The sequence below is a fragment of the Piliocolobus tephrosceles genome, chromosome 11 (assembly GCF_002776525.5).
Source record: "Piliocolobus tephrosceles isolate RC106 chromosome 11, ASM277652v3, whole genome shotgun sequence".
NCBI classification, from domain to species: Eukaryota; Metazoa; Chordata; class Mammalia; order Primates; family Cercopithecidae; genus Piliocolobus; species Piliocolobus tephrosceles.
In genome coordinates, this window is record NC_045444.1 from 52357943 (window position 1) to 52370739 (window position 12797).

Genomic DNA, 12797 nt, shown 5'->3' on the forward strand with positions numbered 1-12797 from the left:
ATTATATTTTAGTTTGAAATAGATGCTAACTATGACCTCTATTTCAATGCTTTTTATGAATATAAAATGAAACATTATACATGAAGATCTTAGCACATCCCGAGTTCCCAATAAATATTAGCTATACTATAAACATAATTTTGTTCCCTGAGGGTTGATACTGTTTTGTTCATTTCTGTACCCACAGCATACCAGAATACTTGGATAAAATAAATATATTTTGAATTAATGGAAAACAATGATCTCCAAAACATACACTATACTCTTTGGGAAGAATTGCTAAATTTCCCTATTCATAATTAGTTCAATTTAAGGCAATGTTCAGGGTACAAATCTAGACAAAATCAAAACAAACTCCATCTACATTAGTCAGTAAAAACTTGGAGTACACTATTCACAATAGCAAAGACTTGGAACCAACCCAATGTCCATCAATGTTAAACTGGATACAGAAAATGTGGCACATATACATCATGGAATACTAGGCAGCCATAAAAAAGAATGAGTTCATGTCCTTTGCAGGCGCATGGATGAAGCTGGAAACCATCATTCTCAGCAAACTAACACAGGAACAGAAAACCAAACACCACATATTCTCACTTGTAAGTGGGAGTTGAACAATGAGAACATATGGACACAGGGAGGGGAACATCACACACTGGGGGGCCTGTTGGGGGGTGGGGGGAAGGGGAGGTATAGCATTAGGAGAAATACCTAATATAGATGACAGGTTGATGGGGTGCAGCAAACCACTATGGCACATGTTTATCTATGTAACAAATCTGCACATTCTGCACACGTATCCCAGAACTTAAAGTATAAAAAACAAACAAAAACTTGCAGTACAATAATGAAGATCCTGAGGGCCCTAAGAGCAGGACACTTCCAGACTGGTTCCCTATTTCTTCGGTAGAGGGAAAGAACTATCTTAAAACAAATGCTAATGGGAAAATTAATTCATACATTTTGGGGGTAATAAGTGAAGAGCAAAACGTGTATTATCATAGCATATACAGTGATATAGCCCATACAAATTCACTTATATTTTTATTAAAGTTCCATTAAGCATTCTATGTGTAGATGCTGAGAAAGCAACAAAAATTAAAATAAGACAAAAATTCTTATTTTTTTTCTCAGATAGATAAAAAGTTAGCAGGTAGTTTCTCAGGCAGTTCAGCTCTAAGTGGGAAAATAGCTGGACAAGCAACTAAAACACCACAATCTGAGGAAAGTACAGTGGCCCGTGGCATTCCATGTAGGATGTGCCTTACTCCTACACTGGGCTTGGGGAAAAGCTCAAAGAAGAAATCATGGTTTCATAGCATAAATTTGAAGCATGAAACTGAAGGCAGATAGGAGGAAACTTAAATTTAGGGAGAGGGTATAACATACGTGGAAATATGACATTACGAGAAAAGCTCATTTAGGAAGCAGCAAACCTTTTAAATAATTAAACAGACAGCATATATTAGAGTATGTTAAGAAATAAATCAGGAGATGTAGGCAGATGAGACCTTGAAGGGCACTATATATCATGCATATAGAGTTGGAACTTTGGCCTATGGGAATTTGAAAAACACTGACGGATTTTTTAGAAGAAGAATAACATGATAAAATTATTTTAGAAATAAGAACCTCCTAGTGTTTTGGAGAAAACACTGAATCTTATCAAAGAGACTGGAAATACCAATGGAGGTACTAGTCTAACAAAATTAGAGAAATATAGTTTGCGTTAAAATGTCACTTGCAATATTTTCTTTATTTTTACCAAAAATACAATTATGCTGCATGTATGTTTGGTCTACTTGATTTCCATTTAACAATATATTATGAAACTCTGTGCCCCAAATATATTACCTTAGCCTATCATCATTGATGACCCATATATACACATATATTGTCCAAAATTTATCAAGCCAACCAAAATAAGCATGGACTGGATGTGTATTAATGTTTGTTTAAAAATAAAGAATGTTCTCCTTCAACTATAAATAACTTCAGAAGTTAGAGTAATGCTGCTTTGAAAATAACACCATTTTCTACTACGATAGAACTTCTCTTCAAAGAAAAAACTGCATCCCCATTTTAATGAGTATCATACCTGAGAAACTATGACACATACATAATTAGTTATGAACACAGACTCTCAGAATTTGAATTTCAATTCTCATTACAGTAAGCTTTCTGTTATTGTAACTGGAACATGATTGAATATTGAACTGGATAAGAGGAAATAGAAGAACAAAAAGAAATAGGACACTGTATGTATTCAATAAATAATTGCTTAAAACATGGTCATGTCATAAATTCAAAATGTTTTAACTAAAGAATTAATACCTAGAAATGTACTTTATTTAGTGATTATCGAATGCATAATATCATAGGCTTTGAAATAAGACCATGATCTGAGATCTGGGAGGTTCAACTGCTGTAAATTTTGGGAGGCTACTCGACCTCTCCAAATCTTAGTGTCTTCATATAAAAAGCATACACACAAACAAACACATACAGTCTCTCTCTTCTCTCTTCTCTCTCTCTGACCTTGTAGAATTGTTTCAAAGATTAAATAAGATATAATACACGTGGCATTGTGGCCAGCTTATAATTTGACATTCAGTAATTCTAGTTCTCTTTTCTTTTGTCTTCCAATTCTTCTGCATGTAAAAATTTAAAAAACCATATTACATTTGACCATTATCTTAGAAGTGAGGGCATGGTGCCATTCCTAAGTACAGTACGGATTCTTTCTGTTCTTACCTGGTGATAAAGTACTTCAGGGTAATCCTGAGCCATTAACCGAAATAGGGCAAATAAGGCCCAGCCAAAACTGTCAAAATTTGTGAAGCCTTGATCAGGATTTATGCCAGCTTTTACACACACATATCCTTCAGGACACTGACTAAAGAAGACAAAGAAAAAAACCTGCTTACTGTTAGGTGACATTATGGCCAAATCATAACTACAGAATATCTGTCCTGAGTAATAGAGAACTCACTTTTCCACAGGGAGAGTAATGTCTTCTCCCAAACAATTGCCTGCTAAAAAGTCACGAATGAGTTAGATTTTAAGTTGATAGAGTGAACGGTGTTAATTAAGCAAAAATAAAAAGGGGCCTCAAAAGTGGTTTTTGCCAAACCATTTTTTTCTATTTCTTTATTTTTTCATTGACAAAGAGAAACTGTACATATTTGTGAAGTACAACATGCTGTTTTGAAATAGGTATATATTGTGCAATGGCAAAATGGAGCTAATTAACACATGCATACCTCACATACTTTTTTTGTGGTGAGAATACTTAAATCTATCATCTTACCATTTTTCAAGAATAAAATGCCTTGTATTAACTATATCTTTACTACTCCAATATCAAAAGGGAAATATCTGAACATCAGAGTGAACTGATGGAAAATAGTACTGATAAAAATACAACTGCAATGGTTGAGGGTATAATTTTCAAATGACTTCATGTAAAGCCTGTAGAACCCATTATTTAAGGGTGAGAAAACACTTATTGCATCGATAATTTATAAACAGTATTTGCACATGGGGAGGCAGATCCAATTAAATATTTATTTTATTTCCTTTCAGGGAGTCCTCATTATTTTTATCCACTTAGGAGCTTCAGTGTTGTGTTCCATGATTACAGTGGTAGCCCAGTAAATCATGCTTCCCCTCTCCACGCCCTTGTGTAGTTTTCTCTCATATTATTTTGGGTTTAGTAATGTTACTTGTTTTAGTTTTAATGGAACAAAGAGAAGTTTAAAAATCATTCGTGCAGTGGGACTTGCTAAATTGCTGACCCATAATATCTGAGCAAATGAAGTTCTGTTGTCTTGTTGTTTTGGGATAATTTACCATGCAGCCAAGTATGACCGCTGCAGGTGAAACACTGCATGACTTTCTTTTCTTGCCTTGAAATATACCTTTGTATCCTGAATATCCATGACCACGTACGTATATCCAAAATGTATTTCAGGTCATATTTGAGCTTGCAATGTACATAAAAGGAATTAGCTGAAATGGGATGGGACAGATACAAAGAGATGGGCTCACCATTTGGATATGAGAATAGAATGGGAGCCCAGCAGGAGCGGGGCAAAAAAATATGTGCTGAGGCCGAGCACAGGGTGCATTGGCTCACACCTGTAATCTCAGCACTTTGGGAGGCCAAGGTGGGTGGATCGCTTGAGTCCAGGAGGTCAAGACTAGCCTGGGCAACACGGCAAAAACCCATCTCTACTACAAACACAAAAATTAGCCAGTCATGGTGGCACATGCCTGTAATCCCAGCCACTTGCGAGGCAGAGGCACGAGAATCACTTGAACCCAGGAGGCAGAGGTTACAATGAGCAGAGATTGAGCCACAGCACTGCAGCCTGGGCAACAGAACAAGACTTGGTCTCAAACAAACAAACTATATATATGTATGTGTGTGATTGTGTGTGTGTGTGTGTGTGTGTTGAGCAAGTGAGAAAATGTCAAAATCCCCTGAATGTAACTAAACCATATAACTCATGCTCTCCTCCCCCATGAGCCTTTTGTTAATCTGGGCACCAGAGTATAAGAAAGAGCTGAGTTTACAGTTGGCTGCCAAGTCATCCCAGCTGAGCAAAGCAACAGGAGGGAATTATGTGAGTCACACACTGCTGAAAAGTGCCCTATTTCCCCTTTATGAATTATAGGACAATGAGACATGACAGTTTTGTCATCTCACTTAAGAATTATTTTGAAATGCTGATTTTAAGAACGAGGTTTTTTTTTTTTTTTTTTGAGACGGAGTCTTGCTCTGTTGCCCAGGCTGGAGTGCAGTGGCCGGATCTCAGCTCACTGCAAGCTCTGCCTCCTGGGTTCCCACCATTCTCCTGTCTCAGCCTCCCGAGTAGCTGGGACTACAGGCGCCCGCCACCTCACCCGGCTAGTTTTTTGTGTTTTTTATTAGAGACGAGGTTTCACCGAGTTAGCCAGGATGGTCTCGATCTCCTGACCTCGTGATCCGCCCGTCTCGGCCTCCCAAAGTGCTGGGATTACAGGCTTGAGCCACCGTGCCCGGCCAAGAACGAGGTTTTTATTAATGTAAATTATAGCCATAAAAACATATAAGAGATTAAATAAGTGAAATATCAGCATATCTTTTTAATTTTTTTTTTTAATGGATGTGAGGCTTTCAGGGTTGCCCAGGTTGGCCTCGAACATGCAGCCTCGCCTCTTTGTGCACCAGGACAACCGGCCCGAGCTATCGCAGTTTCCATCAGCATATCTTTCATATTTCTTTTCTCCCAAAACTTCTTTCCAAATGATAGATTTATATTGTCTCTCTTGGTCATTCTCACTAGCTCTGGAGCACTCTTGAAAACAGAAGATAAGAGCAGCACACCAACATGGCACATGTATACATATGTAAAAAACCTGCACGTTGTGCATATGTACCCTAGAACTTAAAGCATAATAAAAAATAAAAAATAAAAGATTCTTGTGTAATTCCCAGCTCTGCCATTTACTAGCTTCTTGACCTTGAAGAAATCATTGAATTAGTCTGACTATTGCTTTTTTTTTATAAAATTGGATGAATAGTATTCCACATTGCATACTTCTGCTATGGTCTGAAATGTTTGTGTCCCCTCAACATTCATATTGAAATTCTAACTCCCAAAGTAATTAGGAGATGGTGCCTTTGATAGGTGATTAGGTTATGAGGGTGAAGTCCTCTTGAATGTGATTGATACACCAAGAGAAAAGGCCTGAGAGAAACCTCCGGCCTCTTCTGCCATGTGAGGACACAGCAAAAAGGCACCAAGTATGGGCCAGAGGACATGCCTTCACCAGACACCAAATTGGCCCAGCACCTTGATGTGGACTTCTTAGTTTCCCCAACTGTGAGTAATAAATTTATCTTGTTTTTAAACCAGCCAGTGTATGATATTTCATCAATGCAGCCTGAGTAGACTAAGACAACTTCTCAGTATTTTTTCGATGATGAAATGAGATAACACAATCAAATGGGAAGCAATAGTAAAAACAACAGTCCTTCATTAAGTACTATCAATAGGTGATAATGATTTAATAGAATAAATCTAATACCACTTACCCAGCATCTGTTCTGTTGCCACAAAGGAGAGCATATCTTTCTCCTTCCAAATAATAAAAGTTTTCTGTTTCTGAAAAATGGGCAAGAAATGATATTCTATATCATTATGGGTATATGTGGGTAATTATGAGCACCACATTGGAAATCTGTTTGGATCTCTGCAGAAGCTAAAATCCCTTTCTGCAATTGTGAAGAAAAGAGCAAATATCCTTTCCTTTTTAACCTAACATCCGATACACAAGCCAGCGCCTTTGGGAATCTAGCAAAATGTTGAGTGTTCAACATTTCTGGGAAGACTGCTTTGCCTTTAACAAAAGTTTCAATTTTTTATATACATGGCAAGGTGATTCTTACCTCGAATGTAATATGGGTTTCCAGTTTTGTTGTGCAGGGTTTCATTTTCATTCTCTTGGGGCCGTCGAAAACATTTATGTTTCAGGTTGCCCATGAAGAGCCCCATCCCAATTAGAGAAAATACGCTCAGAAAAAACAGAGTGAGGATAATGACACCAATAAGCTTCTTCAAGCAGTGAGTCAGGACCCCTGCAAGGGACTTCAGACCTGGAAAGAGAAACATTTGCTTTTGAAATAATGTAATATCTTGGAAAAGCACTATTGGCAAACTTCTTCCATAGCAACTGCATACTCCGTTGAAATCAATAGTTTTATCTTATAATGTAGTTCTAATTATTTGGGTCTCATACATAAAGTGAATAATAAATCAAAAGTTGAAGTTTATGTATTACTGCTAATTTTTAACACCTAACAAAATAATTCAGACACACTATTTAAAATTAATTATTTGCTTGTTTCTCTTTACAAAGAAAAACAATCTCCCTCTCTTGGTTACTGCTTGTCATACCGACCTCCAGTGTTTGTAAGCATAAATAAAGGTGTAAGGTTATAAATCAAAATTAAAATGTTCTTGAAAAAATAAACAGCTTGAAACAGTAGTATTCTATATTATTCTTTAATTGACTTTATGATAATTCAATTTTGTGAGTTAATTAAATAAAATTATGAAGAATTTCAATAAGCAAGAATGAGAATAACACAACTGTGATCTATGTAAACTGTATTTATAACAGAATACTAATAGAGAATTCAAACTTAAAACTGGCTTTATTTAAGGATATTCATTTTTCTAATTATAAACAATACTTGCTGACTTCTGAAAGTAGAAAAGTAGAAAAAATAAAAATAACATCATATCTAATAGAATAAATTACTGTTAACTTTTTTGTGTATAAACTTGCTTTCTTTCTTCCATCCTTCCTTCCCTCCTCCCTTTTCTTTTTCACTTGCTCTCTTATTTGCTAGTCTGTGTGCATTAGTTTCCTAATAACTGCTCAGCACAATGATGAATAAGAATATACTAACTCTGTGATGTTAACTATGCAAGTAGTCAACATTTGTATGCTTTAGTTTCATAATTTTTTAAAATGGAAATAATACCTGCTTTCTATCTTATTGTGAGAATTGAAAACTATTCTTTTGAATGACCTCAGATGATTAGATTTCTTGAGTAAAATATGACAGTGTTGAAATAAAGTCATTCTTGTGACTACAGAAATGTGATAATCTAGATTAAACATACAATTTTAATTTGACATAATTAAATATATGTTTATAGCCTCCTTTTGCCACTTAGAATTGTATCATTCTTTTTACTATAAGCAAATCTTTTCAAAGTATTATACTAGATATATAATAGAACTTCGGTGTCAAACATACAACAGTGGTTTAGCGTTGATACACATGTTCACATTGTTTTCGAGAGATGTTGAACCAAAGTATAAACCAGATTATAAGCCTTCACTAAAACTGGAACATTTCAAAATATTTTTGGCAGTTTATTAGAAAAAAAGTAAATCACTTCAATGTAATTTCTGTAGTTACTATTCCAAACTTATAAAATAGGTGTATTTGCACGGTGTGCTTATTTGGCAACGGTCATGAGTCCTTAGTATATCTTTATACTGAATTTTTTTTCATATTGTTTTGTCAGAAATGTTTTTAAGAAGAGCAATTCTTAAAGAAAAATATATGTCTGTGTGTATATATATATATTATATATATAAAATATATACAGATAGATAGATAATTTCCATTGTATACCCAGTTTTTGGTGGAGCTTTAATTTTAGCACTGACATTTTGTTTGATGGAAAAGAAATGACACCATCACATTTTTATAAAATTAAGTTTGTTAATCATTTTCATTAGTATATACTAATTAGATTTTGTTAGAAAGTTCTGGGCCATATGCCAATTTTGATCTTAATTTTCTGGTATAACTTCCTCCTTCTTTTAAATTTTAACCTTCGTTTTGCTTAGTGTAAGTCTATTATAGAGTTTAATTGTATTTCTGACTTCATATTAAAGTCTCTGCCTTGATAAAAAAAATTTAAACCAATTGCATTTATTTTCATAAATTAGGTTTACACTGGAATATACCTTACTTTTTTTATTTCTATATTCTCCTTATTATTCACTGTGTTTATTTTCCTTTGTCAATAAATTTAGTATGTCTATTTTTCCTTTAGTATTTTGGATAAAATACATGTTTTGAGAACTTATATCCAATTTAAGTTCCTATTTTGAAATAACATGCATATCTCTACATCAATAAGACTGTGTCTACTCAGTCCCACCATATAAGGCAAGAAAATAACTGTGTTTATTTTCTCACATTTCTCTATTCTTACTTCTCAGTTTTTGCTAATATAAGTAATGACCTTTGATCTAGTTATAATTGTTGAATTGTGTATTTTGTATCACATATTATCTATCATGATTTATAGAAAGGATAAATTTCAAATCCTTACAAGGGCTTCCCAGGAAGCATAGATTCACACAAACAGGGAGTTAAGAGGACTTGGATGAATCTGCCTGACTTGAAGTGGCAGCTGTTTTTCATCCACGCAGGTTGTTGCCATTCATAAATGTAGGTGGACCTATCCTGACAATTCATCCAAGTTAAATTGGATTCCAACGTAAAATCATTAAATTTTTATAATATTAACATCTATTTCAAAGTTTTCTAAAACATAAATAAAATATGTCTCTAGTTCAAGAATGAACCACAGAAGTCCATGTGCTAACTTCTGATTTATAATATTTGCATTCTATTAATATTGTCAAATGGTTTCAGAACTCATTGCAATTACTTTTAGAACTAAATACTCTCATTTCTAAATATTTTATATTCATACTTATTTTTTCAGCAGATATTCTGAAAAGATACACAAGAATTGTTTGAGAACTCTTGCATAGCTGAGAACATACATTTGTTGACTATACATACAAATGACAGCCAAGTATAGAATTCTAGTGTCTCAACTTCCCTGCCTACACTTTCCCCCAAGCTCTGAAACTCCACTGCCTACTTAAGTTTACTATTAACATGAGGTCTAAGGGTGACCTGTCCATGATATATGTTTCTCGCTTTTTTGCTTGAAGAATTTTATAATACTTTTATTCTTTAATACTTTACATTTATAACATTTTACAATATGTCTAAGTGTATATTGTAGTTATTATTTATCTAGTATAAGCTGATCTCTTTCATTTGTAGGGTCTTTTTCCAGTTAAAAAATTTTTAAGTTTTTTCTATTGTATATATTTCAATAATTTGTCTTTTATATTCATTCTTGTCTGTTTTCAGGATCACTGTTTATGCATAAGATGGACTTTAGTCTTTTCTCCTTCATTAATCCATTCCATTTTTCAATTCTATTGTATTAATACAGAATTCCTCTAGTCTTTCGTTATACAAGCGTGTTTGTTTGATGCACTGATAATATTATTTTATGGCTTCTATTACCACTGAATATTCATCTAGGGTAGTATAATTTTTATCACTTTTCTGTCTTAAAGTTAGTTATATTTGCCCATATTACTCTCTCATTTCATCATTTGTTGAGAGACTGCAAAAAGACAATTTATTATGTATGCTTCTATTTTTAAGCACATTTATTTTAAAAGAGGATACTTGCTTTCTATTAAATATATATTTCTCTTTCTATATTGCAAAATATTTTCATTCACTCCTTATTGCTGGTGTGTGCCTAGCATATTCTCCCTTGAAAAAAAGAGTGAGAGGTCTCTACTAGCCTGTAGGCTTCCAACTCTAGTGAATGAATTCTTCTTGTATTATTACAACTTGAATTCATCTGATGTATTTAATAATTCTTATCTCTAGTCTTAAGATGAAGATGCATGTGAAATATGTGGGGAGTAGTAAGGGAGCTAGAGCTGTGAAATTCCCATCAGGTTAACTCTCACTAATTGATTCCTTCACTAGATTTGATAAAGCTGCCATGCCACAGATAGTTTTTATTAAACAGCTTTACTGAGATATAATTCACGAGCTCCACAATTCAACAGCTTAATGTGTACAAATCAATGTTTGAGTATATTACAGGTTATGAATTATCACCATACTTTCCAATCTGTTTTTCTCATTTGTTCTGCCTAAACTACAAATACATAACCTATATATATTTAGCCTTCTTTCTGGTCTATGAAAGTTGCCTGTAGGCTTTGTTTTTGCTTTTATTACATTCCTTATTTGCTTTCTTGATACAGCTATTTCATAACACTTCAGAATTGCAGCTAAAACATTCTGGGTAGCGTTGTTCTTATCTAACTGTTCTTATTCATTCACAATAACAAACTAGAAGGTGTTGGTGTGTTTCTGTTAGAACGTCTTCAGAAATGGGAGCTGCAACTTAGTCTTCAGCATCTTCCATTAATGTGATAAAGTTGCAACCACACTGATAGAAGATGAATTTTGTGGTATGTGAATTGCACCCTATCCAAGCACTCAAAGCAAAGGGGAATTCATCTTATTTTATATTACTTTGTTCATATCAACTGGTTTCCTGATAAAATGAGGAAAAGAAAGAGGCAGATTAGACATCTGTCTAGACCACTATTTCTCTCAGAAGTCTAAGAAGAATTTTATGAGTTCAAATTTAATTTGTAAGAATTACAAATTAAAATATATTTTATTGATGTCTATATTTTGGTTTTGTAAAAATTGAGCCTACACCAAATAAATAACAGTCAATGTATTTTTCTCCTCTTTCCTAGAGTGACATAAATGTAAATTTCAGATAACTCACTGGTTTCAGAGTGGAAACATTATTCAATATTTCCTCTGAACAAACAACAGGGAAGTTCAAGTGAATACACGGCAGTATATAAAACAAAATGAAGAAAAGATATTCAATGCAATTTCTTACCTTGATTTAAAGGAATAATTTTTAAAATTCTCAAAGTTCTTGCAGTTTGAAGCATTGGAATGAAGTTTAGAGGTGAGTATCTTATAATAACCCTGTGGAATTAAATGAGAGTTACGTAAAAGTCACATTACATCTATGCTACTTATTCTTGGCTTTTTATGGTTTTTGAAACTTATTTTTAAAACCATATGCAAATATTTCCCTTGATCACATGAATCCATATTGCAAACAGTTTTATTATTGATTAGAAGACAAAGATTGCTACAGTGGAAAGTGGCCAGGTAAATATTAATCTATAAACTTATATTATGAGAGTTTACAAAAGTTTGACACTGTGAATACTCTTAATTTCTCATAAAATATTCTACACTATGTTCATAAATCTTTTGTTATCTAATTACTGAAAAGATAGTTACAATGAAAAATGAATATCTAGTTTTTTAAGGAATAAGATTCATTTTAAGTATTTAAACTTGTGATAATGGTAACTATGGTGGTGACATGAGAATAAAGATTAAGAGAGGATGAGGATGATGCTGATGACATTGATGATGATGGTGATAATGATGACAATAGTGATGGTGATGATGATGAAGGTGTAAGGCAGACTGTGTGTTGATTAAGGGCACAGACTCTGAAGCCAGACAGCTTGTGTAGAAATCCAGGCTTTACCATGAACTAACTGTGCAACATGAGCAAATTATTTGAATCTTTCTTGCCTCAGTTTCCTCAACCATAAAGTGGGGTTAATAATACTTCCTGATTCAGAGGGTTTTTTGAGAGATTTAATGAGTTAACTTATGCAAAGTACATAGAAGAGCACCTGGCACATAGTAAGGGCTCTGCAAGTGTTAGCTAACAGAAAGAGCAAAACAGCAAAGATAATGGTAATAACAGTAACAGTAGTGATGGTAATAATTACAGTGATATGACACACTATTTTAGATTGCTTACAATATAGCAGACACTCTTTATGACCTTTATAAATGTTATTTTAAAAATTGACCCAAAATCTACAAATAGAAAATCACTTTAAATTATTTTTAACAAGAGTTTGATGCCAGTAATGATTTCCATAGCTAGAATACACTAAATAGAAGTATTTTAAAAAGAGACGTGAAATTGTTAGAATTGTCTGAAGCATTCCAGAAAATGTGTGTGAGGGGGTGGGTGTTTAAGATACATTATTCTGATCTCTAGCATATTTACTGGTCTTAAGCAATGTAGCTACATGCAATGTAGATTGGGAATTGAGAATCAAATCTGCTAGGACCTTCTCCTAAGTATTCAGGGGATTCGCTCACTGATCACTAAAAGGCACACTTAAAATGCACAAATTCAATATTTATCATTCGTGTTCCAAATAGCAGAAAATAACCCACTCCTTTCTTTTTTATTGCATCTTCTGAGGACTAGGTTAGAGGCAGCTGAGAGAGCTCACAATGACTATAACTTTGAAGTATC

General features: G+C 33.9%; 1 protein-coding gene across 2 annotated transcripts in view; it reads right to left on the reverse strand.

Moving 5' to 3' along the window:
* Window positions 1-12797, reverse strand: part of SCN7A (sodium voltage-gated channel alpha subunit 7) — a 95340-nt gene that overhangs the window by 56795 nt on the left and 25748 nt on the right. For both annotated transcript variants that reach the window (XM_023188160.1, XM_023188161.1), the window contains exons 6-9: window positions 11334-11425; window positions 6440-6646; window positions 6086-6155; window positions 2758-2899 (exon numbers count right to left, since the gene is read on the reverse strand). In XM_023188160.1, the coding sequence (XP_023043928.1) occupies window positions 2758-2899; window positions 6086-6155; window positions 6440-6646; window positions 11334-11425 (511 nt within the window). The remainder of the gene's footprint in view (window positions 1-2757; window positions 2900-6085; window positions 6156-6439; window positions 6647-11333; window positions 11426-12797) is intronic.